Source organism: Amblyraja radiata, chromosome 14 (assembly GCF_010909765.2).
Source record: "Amblyraja radiata isolate CabotCenter1 chromosome 14, sAmbRad1.1.pri, whole genome shotgun sequence".
NCBI classification, from domain to species: Eukaryota; Metazoa; Chordata; class Chondrichthyes; order Rajiformes; family Rajidae; genus Amblyraja; species Amblyraja radiata.
In genome coordinates, this window is record NC_045969.1 from 27,694,595 (window position 1) to 27,715,862 (window position 21,268).

At 40.0% G+C, this 21,268-nt stretch overlaps 1 protein-coding gene across 4 annotated transcripts in view; it reads right to left on the reverse strand.

Annotated features, from left to right (window-relative positions):
* dgkh (diacylglycerol kinase eta) overlaps positions 1-21,268 on the reverse strand; it is a 285,492-nt gene that overhangs the window by 149,613 nt on the left and 114,611 nt on the right. For all 4 annotated transcript variants that reach the window (XM_033032903.1, XM_033032904.1, XM_033032905.1 and 1 more), the window contains one exon: positions 12,705-12,815. In XM_033032903.1, coding sequence (XP_032888794.1) covers positions 12,705-12,815 — 111 coding nt within the window. The remainder of the gene's footprint in view (positions 1-12,704; positions 12,816-21,268) is intronic.

Consider the following 21,268-nt stretch of genomic DNA (forward strand, 5'->3'; position numbering starts at 1 on the left):
TAAGATAGGTGGTGTTGTGGATAATGAAGTAGATTTTCAAAGTCGACAGAGAGATTTATGCCAGTTGGAAGAGTGAGCTGAAAGATGGCAGATGGAGTTTAATGCTGATAAGTGTGAGGTGCTACATCTTGGCAGGACAAATCAAAATAGGACGTACATGGTAAATGGTAGGGAATTGAAGAATGCAGTTGAACAGAGGGATCTTGGAATAACTGTGCACAGTTCCCTGAAGGTGGAATCTCATGTAGATAGGGTGGTAAAGAAAGCTTTTGGTGTGCTGGCCTTTATAAATCAGAGCATTGAGTATAGAAGTTGGGATGTAATGTTAAAATTGTACAAGGCATTGGTGAGGCCAATTCTGGAGTATGGTGTACAATTTTGGTCGCCTAATTATAGGAAGGATGTCAACAAAATAGAGAGAGTACAGAGGAGATTTACTAGAATGTTGCCTGGGTTTCAGCAACTAAGTTACAGAGAAAGGTTGAACAAGTTAGGTCTTTATTCTTTGGAGCGCAGAAGGTTAAGGGGAGACTTGATAGAGGTCTTTAAAATGATGAGAGCAATAGACGTGGATAAGCTTTTCCCACTGAGAGGAGGGAAGATTCAAACAAGAGGACATGACTTGAGAATTAAGGGACAGAGGTTTAGGGGTAACATGAGGGGGAACTTCTTTACTCAGAGAGTGGTAGCTGTGTGGAATGAGCTTCCAGTGAAGGTGGTGGAGGCAGGTTCGATTTTATAATTTAAAAATAAATTGGATAGTTATATGGACGGGAAAGGAATGGAGGATTATGGTCTGAGTGCAGGTAGATGGGACTAGGGGAGAATACGTGTTCGGCACGGACTAGAAGGGCCGAGATGGCCTGTTTCCGTGCTGTAAATTGTTATATGGTTATATGGTTATGAGTGTGTGAGGAAACCAGGGATACCAGAGAAAACCTAGGTCATGGGGTGAACATACAAACTCCAGACAGACAAGCACCCGTAGTGAGGATCAAACCCGAGTCTCTGGCTTTGTAAGACAGTAGCTCTACCGCTGCGCCTCCGTGCCATCCTTGCAGTTAAAGGCATCTTGGAGGTTTCAAAATATTACCTTTCATTCACAATTGGTTTCACTGTCATTGACTCTTTTTACCCCATTCATGATTTTTATTTAAATAAGTAAATATTTAAACAAAATAATGGAACAATTCAATTTTCCACATGGTTTTCTTTCATGCCTTTCTCAACAAGATTTCCAATTTAGTGCTAAAATGCTGCTCATTTTCTACCATAGAAACAAGCTCAATGAGATCTCAGATAAGATTCCCAACTTGAGTCAACATTTTTACAGCCCCACAGGGAGCGCTGGCATTCTATCTGATCAATCTGAGCGAAAACTCAAACTGAGGACCCAAAGGTACATGCATAAAATGATGAGATCTCAAGTATTTTGTTATTTTAATTAGAAACTCAAGACTAAATTTTGCAACATGCTTTTGTTTAGATGTTTAAAACACCGAGGGGTTTGGGGTGAAAAAACTATACAAGGAAGTCTAGAACACTCAATAATTAAATTCTGACTAAAACGATTTTTATTAAACCCAAGTGTGTCTTACACAACAGAATTCCCTACAAAATTATGCTCCTTTTGTTAAGCAGTTAGACGTTTCAATTTTTATTTTCTTAGATTAATTAGCCAGCTGCTGAAAAAAGTCCTAACTTCCAATCTTTTCAATTTCTTTTTAAGATCAATATAATTTTTCAGAAACTGCAAATTAAGAACTCACAATTTCACGGCTTTAACTTGGCATTTGCTACTTACGCTATTGTAGAATCATCAGAATGACAACAGGTATCAGACATTTCTACTTCTTGTCATACGAGTTTGTGAATGGGGTTAAAATAGAGATTGTTTCCAAAAAGGACATTTTGGAAAAGAACCATCTAGTATTTATTGTATGACAATGATTTTATGATTTCTTGCAAACTATTTATTGTGAACTGTCTGAAAGGAAAGTAAAAGCAATTTAACTGTGAGCCAGATTTTGCTGGATCAAACCCCCAACCTGTCAGAAGCACTGCTCACCATCCATCCACTCTCACTGGTCCTCCACATCCTGGAATCTAGCATGGTGGTCTCAGCAATAACCTGGCATTCGGCAGTGTATTACCAAGGCTGTGTCACTCGGCAACCCTTTGCTGACTCCAAATCACCTACCAGCCTCTGCACCCACCTCGCCACCCTTTCCTCCCTCACCTGGTTCGATCTGCCCATCAACTCGTCCTCACTTAAATCCACCCATTGTTTATCAGCTCCTACTTCACCCCTCCCTCTCACCTCTTCATGACATCCCTCTACACTCTCAATCCTCATACCGGGTTTCAGTCCGAAATGTCAACTATCCCTTAGCCTCCATAGATGCTGCCGCGCCCACTGAGTTCCACTTTTCTGATTCATAGAAAATAGATCAGTACATCACAAGCTCAGGCCCTTCAGCCCACAATGTCTGTGCCAAACATGATGCCAAGACCATCTCTTATCTACCAGCGCATATTTCATATCCATCCATTCGCTGCACATGCATCTGCCTTCCCAAAAGCCTTTTAAATGCCATAATTGTAACTGCCTCAACCACCAACCCTCGCAGCACATTCCAGGCACTTACCACCCTCTGTGCAAAAGGCTGCCCCTCACATCTCCTTTTAACTTTGCACCGCTCCCCCCCCCCCCCCCCCCACCTTAAAGCTAATACCCTCTAGGCAGCGTGTATTCATTTCAGACTTTTGAGCAACTCTAATACTATCAAAATAAGAACATCATTCTACTAACATTGGCCATTGGTAAACATATGAATTAATTGTCCATGTTTTAATTGACATTGTTCAAGACCAATCCCAGTGAAGGTTGCAATTTCCAAAGAATGGACAGCAGAGTAATGAGCGTCTTCCCATCCCTCTCACCATCTCATTCTATTTCTTTCTCACGCTACATGTGTTCATGCAAATCGCCATGACACATTTCTTGGATCAAAAGATTTCTCATGAAATCATTGCTGTATTTATCAGTGCCTATTAATAGCACCAGTCTGAAGAAGGGTCTTGACCCGAAAGTCACCAATTCCTACTCTCCAGAGATTCTGCCTGTCCCGCTGAGTTACTCCAGCTTTTTATGTCTATCTAGTTTTCAACACCTATTTGATATCTGTACTGTCATTATCGGTGATGGTGATAGCACAGTGGGTGCGCTGGGGGCGCTGCGAGACGGCTGGCCTGCCAGCAGCGTGTCAGTCATTTCTACTTTTTTTGTTTTTTTAGTATGTCCAAATGTTTGTTTTAATGTCTCTCGGTGTGTCTTGTGTGGGGGGTGGTGGGGTAAGGGGGGAACCGCTTTTGGCGACTTTTTCCATGTCGCCTCCCTCGCGGCCTAACAAGGATTGATGCGGCCTTTCCCGGAGTCGGGCCCGGAGCTTCAGCAGCGGGCGCAGCGTGAACTTTTCATCATGGAGCGGGCGAGCCCTCGCCGGGGGTCGCCAGAAGGGAGTGCTCCGATCGCTGGCCCGCCAGCTGTTACATCCTGAAGCTGCAGTCTGCGGAGCCTGGGATCCCTCGTTGGGGACCCCGGAGGAGAAGAGCTCCGACCGCCGGCCCGTAGCCTACAACATCTTGAAGCCTCGCTCTGCGGTACGTCTAGCTGTGGTGTGGCGGGGACTTAGGTCTTCGACCTCTGGCCTGCGGCCTACATCATCTTGAAGCCACAGTCTCCGGTAGGGAAGCACCAATTCGGGACTTACCTTCCAGACGAGAGGGCCTGTACATCTGGCCGCCCGCAGCGGCAACTGCGGAGGTTTGTGGTCCCGACCACGGGGAAAAATGGAGGACTGACTGAACCTTGTGCCTTTCACCACAGTGATGAATGCTGTGGTGGATGTTTTTGTGTTAAATTTTTATTGTGTATTGTGTGTTCTTTTTTATTGTACCATGGAAGCCAGCAAAATATCTGAGAGGTGTAACTAGGTATATCACATAATACATGAGAAGCAAAAAGTGCAGTGCTGTTCTTAATGTGATGGCAGCAGAGAATTAGTGCAGCAGCCAATAACAAACACCAGCTTGTCATGGTGTTACTCAAGGAATAATTATTGATCAATTAATGGTGTTTATTTTTTATTTGTTCATGGATTGTAAAGTTCACAGATAAAGTCACATTTTCTGTCCATTCGTAAATACTCTTGAACTGAGTATCTTGTTCCATAATTTCAATTGTCAGTTAAGAGTCAATCACCTTGGCAACTCCAGAGACACAGGTAACTTTGCCTGGGCATAACGGCGACTGATTTCCTTTGCTTTCTGGAACCAACTCTTTGGTCGTTTCATCTCTTTTTTTTTTTCCATTTCAGAATTATTCAATTTCCCAAAATTCCTTAGCCAATGTGGTTGGAATCAGGCTCATGTCTCTGGATCAATGGTCCAGGCTTCTGGGTACCAGTCCTGTAATTAAACCACTTCATTGCCAGACCTATAAATTCAAAAACATAATTCTTGCAGACAAATAATGCCCGGGTTTTGAGATAGAGGATCAATCCTGAATGATATAGACTCATCTCATCATTCAAAGAAAATTGAGTTTAGTCCCAGTGTATATGTATATGTACCAATATATATGTATTGGTCTCAAGGCTTATCTGAAATTAAGTTATCATGAACTCACTTCAACAAATGGATGAATGACTTGGCTAAATTACCAGATTGGAATTGTAACTGGAGCACACAAAATGCTTGTATAAATGTCTTCCACAGCAAAGTTTAAGGCGACTATGATTCAATGTCATGCAGCTTCCAAGCTTGCTTTCAATTTAGGTTTTTTAATTTCATCTGACAGATGTTATGAGATTTTTTAAAAAAAATACAAATCTCAGATGATTTCCATATTCTACATCAATTTTATTTTGGCATTTGGGTCACTTCATTGTGATCACAAATTAAAAATGTGAATCTTTTCAAAGGAGCATATTTACTGGCTTCTATCTGAGAGCGAAACACAAACATTCTATGTTTTCACTGAATATTGCACATCAACTTACTGTTCACCTCTGCTCAGACCCCAATCACTCGATCTCCTGGTATTAGCTGTTGTCCCTAACATCACTCCATGTTGCTTTGAGGCTTTTTTTTAAAATCAAACATATTTAGTCTCATTCCATCAGCTTTTCCAATCAATGTACGTGAGGCATTCTATTCCCTGCTCTTGTCGCACAGGGACAGATCACCAGATGGGTAGAAAAAGATTCACAAAGTGTTATGGCTTGCTTGAAAACATCCAATATCCCCATTGACTCCAGGGAATCCCTCGCTGTTAACTGCACACCGTGGAGAAAGAAAGTTAGGAGTGAAATTCAGAATCAGGGGTTGAAGCATCAGGAACACTGAAGCCTTGTGTATGCAGTGCACCCTCTACCATCCAGCATAACCCATCCTTCAGGCACCTCCTATCGAAGGGTCTGTGGCTCCACACTGATCTCACTTTCACCTCAGGACACAAAGAACTGGAGATGAAGCAAGTCATCTTGAAACCAAGGGAGTTCTCACAAAAAGTAATAGTAGAGGTCCCTGTCTATCACAGTCAGATCATTTTAATACAATCAAGATGGGAGTGTAAAGATTTGCTTTATTACCTTGTGGGATGTGACTGTATTTGGCATGGTCAACATTTAATACCCATCCTTTGAGAAGATGGATAACTACATTATTGGACTACCACAGGCCGGTGGTGAACATGCTCCCGTGGTATGTTAAATAAGGAGTTCCAGGACTTTGATCCGGACATGAAGAAGAAGCACGGGTAGATAACCAGATCACACATGGTGTGTGACTTGGATAGAAACTTGTAACCCATGGTATTAAAAAAAAACTTGCTGCCTGCAATTTTTCTGGATGATAGAGCTCCATCGTTTTGGAGATTTGTCAAAAAGATTCTGGTAAGTTATTCAACAACATTTTGTAGATGGTACATGTTACAGCTACAGGTGATAGAGAGTGAAAATTTCAGGGTGATGTATGAAGTTCCAATCAAATCATGTCAAATCAAATGTCTTCATTACTTTGGAGCACAACTCGATTAAGCAAGTGGAAGATATTCCATCAGACACACAAAAAGGTGGTGAGCCAATCATAGGAAAACAACCAACTTCTAAGTTGCTTGCATAACCACAGAATTAACTGGTTGGTCACCTCTGCTGAAAACCACCGCTCAGTCCGGCTTGGCTTATGGGATATCCCTGTTACTAAACACTTGAACACCCCCTCCCATTCCCAGACTGACCTTTTTTGTCCTGTGCCTCCTCCACTGTCAGAGTGAGGCCCAAAGCAACTTGTAGGAACAGCACCTCATATTTTGCTTGGACAGCTTCCAACCCAGCGGTATGAATTTTGATTTCTCTAACTTCAAGTAACCTTTACTTTCCTACTATCTCCGTCTCTCCCCCACAATAGTTCTCCGACTAGTGTCACTGTCCTCCTGATTCATTTTGTATGCCTCGCTGTCACCTTCCCCTCAGCCAACAATGAACCATTTCCTTCATCGCCGTCTGCTTTGATCTGTCGTTTTCACACCTTACCCTTCGATATCTCTCGTCTCCCTCTCCCCTGACTCTCAGACCTGAAATATCACCCATTCCTTCTCTCCAGAGATGTCGCCTGTCCCGCTGACTAGTTACTCCAGAATTTTGTGTCTAACTGGTTGGTCAATTTATTTCTTGTCAATGGTGATCCATCCCCCAGGATGATATTATGGAATTTGACCAATTTAATGTCTAGGGATGTGGCTAAACTCAGTCATGCTGGAGATAATCATTGTCTTCAGTTACAAATATTACCCGTCACTCATCAGTCTATGCTTGCTTCAGTCCATGTTGCTTGCTTTATTTCAAGAGCTGCAACTGGGGCTGATATCAACAGAAAACACCTCCACCTCTGGCTTTCATATAAAGGTCATTGATGAAGCGACCAAAGATGGGAATAGTTACTGCTGTGAGGAATTCTTACAGTGATGTTCAGAGACTAAAATGATGGATCAAAAACTACATACGTCTTCCTTTATTCTGTATATAACTCCCCTTGATTCCCATTATATTGAGTCACCCTGTCAAATGCCTCTGGAATTCTGTTCGTTGGTCAATATTCACACCAGGTCTTCAAAATAACATTTGGAGAGTTATTCTCTGAAGTAAACTACACTAAGCTTCAGTAAGCACGTATTGGTGAGTAAGTGATGCTTGGTAACACTGTCAAAAATATCTTCCAACACATTGCTTGTGAGTGAATGCAGACTTGATGGGTTCATTCTATTTTTGTGAACAGGTCATATCCAGGCAATTTTTCCAATTGCTGAGAAGATCCCCATGTCATAGAGACATGGAAACTCATGGCTAGATGTGTAGCTAGTACTGAAGCACAAATCTTCATTGCTACAGCTAGAACAATTTCTGGTCCCATTGCACATTCAGCCCGCTTCTTGATATCATGAGGCGTGAATTAAATTAACTATAAACTGGCTTCTGAATGGCAAGAGATCACCAAGACAGATCATCAACTTACCATTTCTAGCTGAAGATAGGTGTAGAAACTCTAAACTAGTCTTTGTATTTGTGTTGGGTTCCATCACATTTGAAGATGGATAGGTTCATGCAGACTCCCTACCACTAGGAGATTGATTATCCACCACATTTCACAATGGAATGTATGAACTATATTTAATCTGTTGGTTGTGTGATTGTTTGACTTTGTCTGTAGCATAATCGTTTAGTTGTTCCATGCGTGTTTAATTTGGTGTTATAACGTTTAGGTATACCTGGTGCTCTTCACGGTGTGTTCTACTAGATTCTTCATTTAATCATAGTGATCTCATGATTTGACAGTGATAGGGATCTGAGAGGTATGCCAGGCCAAGAGGTTACTGAAACGATAAAGATTATTTTTCTACTGCTAACAGTCCAACATATTTTACAGAGATGCCATGTATTTGATTTATTCCATTAGATTCATAGAATCATAGAGACATCACACAGAAACAACCTCTTCTACACACCAGGCCTGTGCCAACCATCAAGCACCCATTTACACTAATCTGAACAAATTCTATTTTATTTTCACAACCCTCACACTCTAACACTCACCTACTCCACAGGGACATCTTAAAGCAGCCAATCGTGCTCCGCAACTCAGCGATATTATCACTCTACCTCCACAAGAACTATATAATGGCCACTCTTACCAATATAATCATTAATGGATGCAGATTGATAAGAGATCATTCACCAGTGTCATTTACATATGTATTTACATCATGAACATGTGCAATACCAACTCTGTCTTTCCAAAAAACTTCAAGCATTGTTGTTAACTCACAGTCAACAAACATAACAGCAAATCCTGAGGCATCTAGACTGGGACTCTGTTATGCTGCTCTCTGATGAGTATTTACTGCTAATTATTTTGCCCTGTCTCACGGCATTTAATGGACCTAATCAGACCTCAATATATGCTGTATCCCAACAGTCAGTGTGGATATGACATGGTTGCTGCCAACTCTGCTCGTAGATGCTATGAAACCCACAGATAGTGTTTTAACAAAGAGCAATTATTGCAAAGTACCATAAGAATTACATTAAAAAATATTTTAGCATTAGTACTAAGCATCAAACCCACTTACCACTCCAAAAATGAGCATGATCAAATTTCTTGATAAAGATTTCTCTTGCCTCTTGGTTCCCTTACCAACTGTTCATAGCAATCGGCCAAGTAAGTCAGTGGTGGTTCTAAATCATTTTTTTTTAATGGAGTCTGTGACTAGAGCACATTCTGTCCAAATCTGAGTAGATTCAAAATGGAACGCTGATTCATCGGGTGACGGGTAGGAGATAGTCAGTAGAAAATGCCGTATACTGCACATAACCGGAGATGGTGATAAAAGAGTCCAGAACATTGGCTGAAAGGTGTGATTCTGAGTATGATTATGTTAGAATATTGCCTGACTACTCTGTGGACATGTAGGCAATGTGGGCAAGTCTGCAGATGTTTGTGTGTAGTATCAAGTGGGATGGATTTGTACCTTTGTAATCCCTAAATCTAGAGTGTTTGTATGTCTGGTTTTATTTTTAGAATGTTTTGTCTTCCCCATTTGATAGAACTGAGTGGTTGCTAGGTTATTTCGGAATGCTATTATGTCAATCATATTGCTCCACGTTTAAGCTCACATTTAGATGAGGCCAAGTAAGGACAGCAAATCTTATAATTTCCTGTATATCATCCAGCTGTTCAAGGGGAACTCTGCTTCATAATACAAATGTTGCACTAAGTGGTTCCATTCATATTTGAATAAAGTTCCTGTATAAGTTACTATTTTGTAAAGTGTTGAACCAGAGATGTAGAAGAAAAAGTATTTTGGGTTGCATGTAGCTCATTTCTCCAGACTCTTATGCCCCTGTCCCACTTAGGAAACCTGAACGGAAACCTCTGGAGACTTTGCGCCCCAAGGTTTTCGTGCGGTTCCCGGAGGTTCCCGGAGGTTTTTGTCAGTCTCCCTACCTGCTTCCACTACCTGCAACCTCCGGCAACCACCTGCAACCTCCGGGAACCGCACAGAAACCTTGGGTGGGGCGCAAAGTCTCCAGAGGTTTCCGTTCAGGTTTCCTAAGTGGGACAGGGCCATAATTCTCCCAATAAAGGACCTCTTGGTAATTTGAAACACACAATGCTCTTAGCTTACTGCCTGGCTTGGTAGGAGATTCCAAATAGTACAACTTATACCTTCATCTACTGTATCATCCATCTACATTCTTAATCATGCCTAAATCTCACCAGCCCATGCAAAAAAGGACGCCAAGTCCTCCCTTACCTTCAACTAACTAGGCAACATAAGTTTCAAATCAGTATTCCTCCGCTGATGCAAAATATATGCTTAATTGGATGAAGCATTTTGATTTTCAATATTTTTATAAAAGCTTCATACCTACCATCTGATTCATATTCGAAAACTATGAAGAATTTGCACCATGCTTTTTCTGCACATATTTTTTTTAAATGGCAAAGCATTAACAGAAGAATTTGCGCAACAATCAGCTCTTATGTCCTATTATGGAGCTGTAAATATAGCTTTCTGCTGTAAACGTGTTTTTTTTTTTTAATGCATGAAAAGAATGTTAGTGCTATCTTTATAAATCTCTTAAATTCACGAGAGAAACATGATAATGAAAAGCAGCATAAATATTGAACCCAAAACATGTCGTGAGCTTACTTAGTAAGTTTGCTCTTGGAAACAGCTAATCTAATGCTTTTATTTAATAGATTTTCTTGTTGATCTGCAATGTTCCAATTGCCCTACAAGTTTCATGGCACCAGGTATCAAATATTAATCAGAGGTTGTGGGACTACCAACAAGAATTAAAAACTGGTAGTTAGTGAGAGCACTTTGTTGTGCAATACTGTGCAATATTGGTGATGAATGTGGAGCCATTTTAACAGATGTTTGAGACAACCTCAAGAACGTACCATTATTATGGCAGCTTTAACATAGCATAAATACCCCATCGTACTTCAACAAAATATTAAAGTTTAGATGGTCAAAGGGGTAGATTTAGCATTTCTAAAAGGTGAAAAGAGAAGTCGAGAGATTTTGGGAGGAAATTCCGGAGATTAGAAGCAGCACTTAAATGTGGTGAAATGTATATGAAAGTTAATAGGTTTACCAGTGCATAGACAGTTTGCACAGAAGGGTCTTCAACAGAACATAGCTTTGACACAATGCTAAATCCAGGATTTAGTCAGCATGCCAAGTTCATTCAAATTGGAAAGAAAGTGTTCTTTTGTGTAGCAATGTTACAAAATTTTGAGATTTTAAAAATCAAGTCTGCAATTTATCCCATCAGATAAAGCATAAAAATAAGTTTAATTTGACACCTAATTCACTTTCATATCTCAAGTATTTAAAAAGTTATGGCCATTTTCATACTGGGAAATGAGCATCTTGTTCCCTATTGATTTTCTATGGACATAACAAAAAAGCTGTGATCGTGAACAGTCAAAAGCCCATAACTTTCTTAAAAATTAAGAGAACTGAATGAAATTTTCAGTTATCATAGATTGAAGCATTCTGAAACAAATATAAAATAATCTTACTTGGATGACCTGAAATTAAAGCATATAATTAGTTAGTTACCTAATTGTAGCTAATTTCAGACTTCAATTACTAGATCTAAACATCTATCCATTTCTTAATAAATGATTAACATTTTTAAATAGCCTAAATGTCCAAATAATATTCACAAATAATTCACAATAAAACATGATTTTAAAATCTCATTTACATTAATTTATAGACCAAATGGAAGGAATTTAGTGTTTAATTGCTGTAAATAAATGCCCATTTAAATCAGCTTTCTAGTGGGATCCTGTGAACGCGCTGGTTTAGAACGTTCACATTGCGGTAGATTTGTGCCCCAAATGCCCAGAAAAATACTGCGGGATATAATGGGGCCAAAATGAGCTACTCGCAATATTAAACTTTGTATAAAGGGATCTTTAGAAGCCCTTTTTAATGTAAAAATATACAACTTACCTTCTGTGGTTTGCTTTATGAGACCCTGCGGTTGCCGGCGGTCGCGGGTTTAGAGATTGATTTTTAAACTACTATAACTATTTTACGAGGCCTTTAAAACTAATAATAGCTTTTGCGACGGGGTCTTCCAGCGATTTTTCGTTAATAATTAACTAGGCTGAACATCTTCGTTTTGAACAGCCTAGAGAAAATCGCGTTTTAAACCCGCCCCCTCTAAACGGCGCCAAAATCGCGCACACCCGCAGCGGCAGATTTTCAAAGACGCTTCAGGTAGGCTTTGCAACATACCTATTTTGTGGTGGTCTGTGTAATTTTCAGGTAGTGACTATTTAAAACTTTGCCTAAACTTTAATGTTGGTTATTGTGTGCTCTATTTTTAAATCGTATAATAGACTAAAAGTTACAAGGAGCTACAAGGGGAGGGGAAAACTTAGATTGTTTTCTCTGGAGCATTGGAGACTGAAGGGAGACCTGTGAGAAGTATGTAAAATGGGAGAGGCATAGATAAGATAGACAGTCAGAACCTTTTTCCCCCAGAGTAGAAATGTCAAGACTAGGGCGCATAGCTTGAAGAAGAGAGGGGCAATGGTTAAAGGAGATGTGTGGGGGCAAGTTTTTTTAAAACACAGAAAGCGGCGGTTATCTGGAACACGCTGCCAGGGGAATTGTAGGGAAAGGTGTGATAGCGGCATTTAAGAGGTTTTTGTCCATGGATGTGCAGGGAATAGAGGGATCATGTGCAGGCAAAGGAGATAAGTTCGGCATCATGTTCGACATGGACTTGGTGGACCGAAGGGCTAGTTTCTGTGCTGTACTGTTTTATGTTCTACGTTCAATCCTAAAATAAACTTTAGCACAGATCAAGGAGGTAGTATAAAGCTATTTTTGGAAGGTTTAAAGGAGATAAATAATTTTTTCACCGAGTGAGTGTGACAGAAAACCTTAATATATTTAAGAAATATCCAATTAACTACCTTCATTGCCCAAACTACAAGGTGACAAAAACAGATTTGTAAGTTGTTTGAATACCTCTAACTTTTTTCTCTGTTGTGGACTTCCCAGGCACTTGGTCCACACTTAAGCTGTAAATTTCTCAATTCTATAATTGTACCTTCGAATCCTTGGCATAGTAAAGAGTCCGTCCCCGTAATTTGAAGTATCTTCTTTTCCATCGCTGAAATGAGCTGGTTTGCTTCAGTAAAAATCCTTCTTTTATGCTCGTCTGGAAACAAATTGAAATATAGCAATGAGCACAACTGAGCAGATACAATTTCATGAAATGAATAACATTTCCCTCACACATAGTGACATCAGTAAGTGCTGCACTTCTTTAATAAATTAAATATGAACACAACTCAGAAAGTGCCTGACACATTATTTTCAAGGCATTCACTGTGGCTTGGTGTCTCTTGAGTGAATCAGGTGGTCATGGGCCACAGTTCCTCTTGAGAGACCTCAGTGTGTAATCTAGGATACCATTTATCCAGTATAGTATTGAATGATTGCTTCACCTCTGAAGTAGTATCTCTTGTAGGAGACCTTGGTCCCGCCTTCCTCTTTTAGTGGACAGAATGGTCCTATGGCATTATTACAGAGAAAAACAAAAGATTTATCCCCTGGATTGTGATAAATCTTTATACCTCACCCAACATCATTAAAACAATTTATCTGTATATTACTACATTGGTTTATCGCATGGATGTGCACAAATTGGCTGTCACATTTCATCTTCATGGTTATTCTTGCTGAGTACACTTGCCTGAGATGGGAAGAGTCCTTCTATGTAGAGAAAATTAGTTCATTGGCAAAAGGCAACTGCCAAATCTTTACAAATTACCTCAAACCGATCAACATCAACAGATTGAATATCTTCAATGAAATTTGCCACCAGCCAACTGAAAAGCAGTTTTATGTTCCTGAGTCAGAGAGTTCCAGACTGCAAACTGGTCCTTTGGCATAACTTGTCCATGCCAACCAATTTGCCTAGCTGAGCTAGTTCCATTTGCTTCAAAATGTCTCCTATCCATGTCCTTGCCTAATGTACTCTTTTAAATGTTATAACTGTTCTAAATTCAAGATAAGTCCTGTCTGCTTAATTTAGCAGACAACCAACCCACCTTGGGATCAATCTGGAAAACCTTACCTGTACTATGTCTTTTGAAAATTAATTATTCCTTAGATATGGAGATCAGACCTGTACAATCTATTGTAAAAATTAAACTGCTGGAGAAACTCAGCGGGTCAGGCATCATCTGTGGAGGGATGGATGGATGATGTTTCAAGTCGGGACCCTTTCTCATATTGATGATATCCAATCTCTTCCAATGTAGTCTTATCAAAGCCAGATATAATTTCATTAAAACACCTCTTGTAATTGCACCTTCTGGCAATGAATGACAGCTAACTGCTCACTGCACCTATATGTGTGATTCATGTACTACAATACCAAGGTCCCTCCAACCATCACAATTATAACTAATAAATAACTTTTGAAATGTGGTCATCATCATAATAAATGAATAAAAACTTTGAATCATGATCAGCAAAGTGAAAGAGCAAATTAGAAGAAAGTCTTCGCAGTTAAGAAAGAGGAAAAAGGATTAGAATATAGCTTCTACAAACGAATACTGATGCAATGTAATTACATATGTAGCCACAGTTGGATTCAGAAATTACACTGTGCTGGGAGTGAATAGAGCCAGAGGATTATTAGAGCACAGATGGAGGTCACGCAGCGCAATGCATTGGGTTTTCAAAAGAGTAGTCCTTGGTCCTGTTCCTTTTTAGCAGTTGTTTAAAAAACAAAACAATTATTTACCTAACTCCTTTTTGAAAGCCCCATTTGGATTTGCTTCCACCACACCTTCAGGCAATGAATTCCAAATCATGGTTACGCACCGCATGACAAAGTTCTTCCTCAGGTTTTAGGTCTTTTGGCAACACCTTAAATCTGTGAACACTGGTTCTTGACACTTCTGTCAATGGAAAGAGTTTCTCTTTATTCACTTTGTGTCTTCATTGTGAATGCTTTTCTCTGGAATCATCTCTCAATTTTCTCTGTCCCACAGAGAACTATTCTAGCAACCCCAAAACATTTGCAATTTAAAATCATTCTTTTTGTGTGAATTTGTCTCTCTTTATTCTTCCCACCAAAACAAATAAGTCTACCCATTCCTTTAGTTTGTTTATGTTCCATAAATGATTCTCATTATCTTCTTAATTTTTATCACATTTCCAACGACAAAAGTTCAATTGTTGCATTCCCCTGGCTCCAGTAGTTACCTCGGGACTGCCACTTTACCCTTCCTCTGGACAGAAGAATAATGGTTTATTTATTCCGTTTCCTGCCAATAAACTAATGCCACGATCTTTTTTATTGTGTGGGCTTCAAATGTGTTCAGAAATTAATAATGGTGATGCTTTATCAAATGTTCACAATTTTAACTGCATTGCACTCATCTCATTGTTATCTCATAAAAAAATCATTAAATAACAATTTGGCTTTAATGAATCCATGCCAAGTTAATCTATATTCATTCAGATGACTATTAATTTGGTTCCTGATTATCCTTAAATTATACAGATGAGCCTGAACGTGGGGTTACCTTTGCAGCCTTTTCTGAAAGTGTATAAAAGTGGGAATTCTCATCCTCTGGTATCACTATGGAGGTATACTTTCCTCAGTAACTCTGTATGCTTCACATCCCAACTTAGTATATATTTACTACATGTAGAGCCAGGTTTTATGGTATCAATCCTATTAATGTTTTACTTATTCAGTATTTGAACTATCAGATGCAAAGGAATCATGTAGTACCTCTGCCTCAATTTATAAATTAACTTTCCAGGTCTTCATTGGCCTTCTTCCTCTTACAGCCTATTTAGTATTTATATCCTCTAGAAAACTTAAGGTGGCTTCTCCCTTCTATTCTCCTCTTCTCACTTTTTGCTTCTCACCTAACCTTTCCATATTCAGCTTGATTCTAACATCTTGATTCTAATATCTATCAGGTACTCACTTTTTAGAAACATAGAAAGTAGGTGCAGGAGTAGGCCATTCGGCCCTTCGAACTAGCACCGCCATTCAATATGATCATGGTTAATCATCCAGAATCAGTACCCTCTTCCTGCTTTTTCCCCATAACCTTTGATTCAGTTTGCCCTTAGAGCTATATCTAACTCTCTCTTGAATACCTTAATTTCATTTCACTCTCTATCTTTGTCAACTTATGAATACACATTTTGGTTGCTCTGTCAGTTTTCCTGAAGGTCGAAGGATTGTACCCAAATAATGTTTGCTTTGAAGGTAGGTATATGGGATGAGCTGCCAGTGAAGGTAATTGAGGCAGGGACTATAACACAATTTAAAAGACATTTGGACAAGAACATGGACAGGAAAGATTTAAAGGGATCTGTCCTCTCAGTTTCTCCAATACGCCATTGTCTACAGATTGCACTCAGATGATAAAATAGCACTTCACTTGTTCCTTAACTCAGATTTTATATGTTCTATCTGTGACCACTTTATGATATCCATTTTAGTTACATATGTCAGTACTGCTACACTTTTTTTTCCCCATCCTTCTCTATCTTTCTCAAACCTCATTTCCTATGAACATCTCAGACCATATCCTGCCCTTTCATAAGCCCGGGCTTTGTTACTCCCACAACATTATATTTCCATCCAGTTACTTTTGCCTGTGGCTCACCAGCATTATTTATCATGCCTTGTGTATGTACATACATGTATGCTACAACTATCTGAACTTGCAAGAAACATCAATAAGAACCTAGTTAGAAACTGAAGAAATTGGATCTCTTTAACCTTTTACCTGGTACCCCACAATAATGTACCCACAGGCTGCTTTTTGTATAAATCGCAGAATTCATCATTGCTTACTGACTGCTGTCATCAACCAAAATTTCTATTGGCTTCAGATCTCTGGCATACTATTTTTAGTTGAAGACTGAGGAAAATGTATCCTTTTATGTCCAAACTATTTGAAAATATGTAAGAGAAAATACAGACCATACCATTGAAAAGGTCTGGTCCAAACAATCACTGATCAAAGGAGGTAAATATCAGAGATCAGGAGTAATGCAACAGGTAGCACTGATTATTAGGTCAGGTTAGAAAAGTGGAACCAAGAGTTAGGAATACATTTTAAAAATGGGAATAGGGGATAAAGAATGTTTCCTGAAATGGGGGGATATAAACAATGGGGTAAAAACAAGATAGAGTGAGGGGCTGAGTTAAAGGGATGAGAAAGTAGGATTTGGGCTGAAACCTTCAACAACAAGGTGATATTTAAATCTAAACAAGGATGCCTTTACGACAGCTGTTACATGTGAAGTTGACAATGTAACAACTTGTTACGTTCTTATTACAAGTTGTAATAAATTATATTATTGCAACTCATAATAAACAAAGAGTCTGAGACAAATTTTGCTCACAGCACATAACAAAGCTAACTTAAAGGCCCTGTCCCACTTTCCAGAGTTACTCACGAATTCTCCCGAATTTTCCCCTTGATTCAAACTCGGAGAATGTCCGTAGCGAGTCCGTAGGAGGCCGTAGGAGTCCGTAGATATTTTGTAGCGGCTCGTAATGCCAGCCGTAGTTACTCTGGGCATCAGGTAAGTCGGGACGTTTTTTCAGCATGTTGAAATTTGTCCACGAGTAAAAAAAATAGCTCCGAGTACCTACGGCTCGCTACTACCGTAATTCTCTGAGTTTGAAACATTGGGAAAACTCGGGAGAATTCGTGAGTAACTCAGGAAAGTGGGACAGGGCCTTAACAGAGATGGTGTGTGTATACATGTGTGTACAATGGAGAGAGATTGTCAAAGAAATCTATTCAGGAACCAATACCAAACCATGCAATTTATAGTTTACTTGGTGACTGAGGAAGTTATAAACTAAAATTACTTTGCTTAGTTCCGCATAATTCTTGAGATGTAGTAGGGATTCAGCAATGGGACAACTATGTGATGCTGCAGGAAGCAAATTTTAAATGAACCAGTACTTCACTGTATTTGTGCATTTGTGTCTTCCAGGCAAACCTCCACATGTACTGGTACTCTTCCCATATAGACCATTTGTACGACCTATGCTACAAATGTGCCTGCATGCATTGGACACAGACGTACCCGCACCAGTAACATCCACCAGCAGCTAAAGATGGCGGATGTGCGGGAGTGGGCGCTGTCTGTGTATGGCAGCCTGCCCGCAGTCCGTCTCTACACCTTTTTTTATTTTATTTTATTCTTAGTCCTGTTAAAAAATGTTAGTGGAGGTCTTCTATGTGGGGGGTGGGGGTGGGGAAGGGGGAAACTTTATTTCTTAGTCACCTACCTGGTCGGAGAGGCAGCATCCCTCCAAGCTGCTTCTTCGCCCCGTCCTCGCGGCCTACCATCGAGAATGGAGCGGCGTTTCCTGTCGGGACCGGCCGGGACTACAGCTTCAGCGGCGGTGGCGCAGCGCTGGGATACCAACACGGAGCGGGCGATGCCTTACCGGGTCGCCGTGCGGTAAGCTCCGGAGCGTTGTGGCCGTCGATCCCAACATCGCGGAGCTGGGGCTGCGGGCATCCGGCCGCGGGCGGCGCTGGATTTGGAGCGCCGCAGAGCCAGGGATCGAGTTCACCAGGGTCGAAGCTCCAACCGGCGCGGCCTGAGGACTACGAGTGCCCCGGTCTCCGGGGAGGAGGCAGCCGCTCCAGACTTTTCCAAGCCGCTGAGGAATGTTTCACCCGACGCCGAAGTTCTATCTTCACGGCAAGAGGGCCCTGAAAACCATCGGACTGGCTGCACGGCCACAAATGGGCCCCGACCTCGGGTGTTTCACAGAGGAAGAGGACTTAACTTTCTGGTGCCTTTCCCCACAGTGGAAATGTTTTGATTCTGCTGTGGGGGGACGTTTGCGTTGAACTCTATAATGTGTTGTGTCCATTTTATTCATTTTTTAAAAACGTTTTTTTATGGTTTGTAATGGAACTTATTATTTAATTTATGTAAAGCACTTTGGTGTCAATGCGAGTTGACTTAAAACGTGCTATATAAATAAAACTTACTTACTTACTTACTTACTGAAGTATTTTGTCAGCTGTGATGTACTTGGGACATCTCAAGGACATAAAAATACAAGTTATTTCTTAACTAAAATGTATCAGCTAATGCTAACTGAAGTTCAAAAGGGATTTGTTAATATTAGCATAAATCAATGATTTACTTTGGAGTTTCAGTCATTATCTTGCCATGTAACATCTACTGTATGAGAGTTGATTTGGTGTTTGATTGTGCAGAAGAAATAAGTCAGAAGAAAGAAAAGACCCAAATTCTGCCTCATGCTATGAAGGTTCAGCGTGCTTGTGACATAATGACAGTGAAGCTGTCAGTAGCATGTAGCTGTCAGTGAAAACTCGTGGCTAGAAACTAACGAGCTCTCACGATAGCATAAGGTATACAAGAGCGAAGCTCAAGTTTTTTGTTTATAACTCAGACCCCAGATTTAACTTCTTGGCTCGAGGCATTTTATTTTCATGAGCTACAGGGTATAAAAGCAATATGAAGTAAAACTCTGATGTAATGCTATCAACTTGTTCAATAATCCCAAGGTGTATTAATTGCCGATGCTCCCTTCACCACACTGGCATCCTGTGCTCCATTTCAACATGCTTGGATCTCTGTAAAATGTATTGAACTACTATTTAACATTTAAAAACTGAATGGAAAGGGTTTTGGAGTATTAGACTGTAAGATAATTCACTAATTTGGTGCTTCCAGTGGACGTCTATGAGAGAACAAAATGAACATCCTACAATACGATAAACTTTGCATTCATTCCATTCTGTTACCTAGTCATCACTGATGCCAGAACAGCAATTGTGTACCTAGCTGAATATATCATGCCTGAAATCCTCATTACATATTATAAAAATCTCTCTGACATGAGAGTCTCTGCTACAAAACACACTGAATGAATCATTCATTACATTTCAAAAATGTACAAATTCATACAGGAAAGAGTGAAAATTGTAACAAACAATGTATAGAACCAATTATCAAGTCAAACCTTGGAATTTATATTATTACAAATAAATGAAACGTTGATGTTTTTAAAAAAATATTTGTCGTATTCTTGACATCGAAAAGTCATCATAAATAGTTAATCTAGTTTTCCAGCTTCGAATAGGGAGTAAAATAATTAATCCCCTAATCTACTTTAAGGTGCTTCTTATAAAGTGAAATTATAGACTACTGTTGCAGTTTTTATATTTAAAAATGTGGCAACTACTTAAAGTAGCAGCACAAGGAGATTAAGGTTTAAAATTAACTTGAAAGTCATATCAATTTTGAAAATGATTGTGAAAGGGAATGATCGAAAGGAAACATAAAATGAGGTTATAGAATTGTGTCTCTGAATAAGGGACAGAAGAGTGATTGAAAGATGCGTCATCAGATTAAATCCATTGTGACTAACAAAGAATAATGAGAATGGAGACATTTATCCTGACTTGGAGCTGCATAAGTAGATCACATCACGTCAACAATTAGCTACGTTAGCCAGCACTTTTAAAAGAGAAAGCAATCTTGATAAGTCTTTTCACATTAAGAGGAGAATACAAATAGATGGGTATTTGGCACGTGAAGGTCAGAAGCCAGTGATGTACTATGAAATATAATAATCATGAAAATAGTGATATTGGCAATTACATTTCAGCTCAATTAAATAATGCCCTGTTGCCTAATGGCATATGTAAACTTGAAGCTTAAATGTCACAGGGTACTGTACAATGATTTATTAAGTGTGCTGTGAAAGCACAAACAAGGATCGCACCCAATTTTAAATATTGCAGCTATGCAAAACATGAACAGCAACAAACTTAATTTTATTTCCGCAATAAAATTTCCCAGAGTTTTACAGGAGCATTTGATGCCAAGGAAGTATTAGGACAAATATTCAACAAAGATGCCTAAAAAAAATCAATGGCATAATTCAGGTTTTTTACTATCAGTGTAACTTGAATGAATATTGCTGTCCTCACCACCCCTCCCGAAAAAAGGTGATAATGATCATTTCAGTATTATTTTGCATTTTGCTCGAGAAATTTAATCAGGCACTTCAGGGGGTGAATCGGATTTGTTTGCATAAAATGGAGAAAAGCAGGAAAACCAGGACCAATTGGCCTGGAAGCCCACATCATTAAGCATTCCTGCTATATATAATCGTGTCTTCCCAGTGCAGTACCAAAGTGAGGTGCTTACCATGGTTAGTCAAACTATGAGCCTCCATCCACCCAGACAATGCAGAGATAATTCATCAATCACAGTTTCCAACCGCATCCAACCCTGCAACCCCCTGATGTCCAATACTGATCTGTCATCTCTTCCTGCTGGAAGATCCCATTTATCCACCGCAGACAGCCTCTTTCCCGTCCCACTACTCCTCACCCCGACTACACCTCCCACAAAGTCCTGGTCTCACATCTCCTACCACTATTCCACCCATCAGGCTAGGCTCTCAATTTCCCCACCCCTCCATCCATCCATCCATCCATCAGTGCTGGGCTTCCATTCCCTACTACTCCTCCACTCATCAGTGGTGGGCTCCCATCACCTACCATCTCTCCATCCATCAGTGCTGCTCCCATCCCTCACCGCCTTACAATTCCA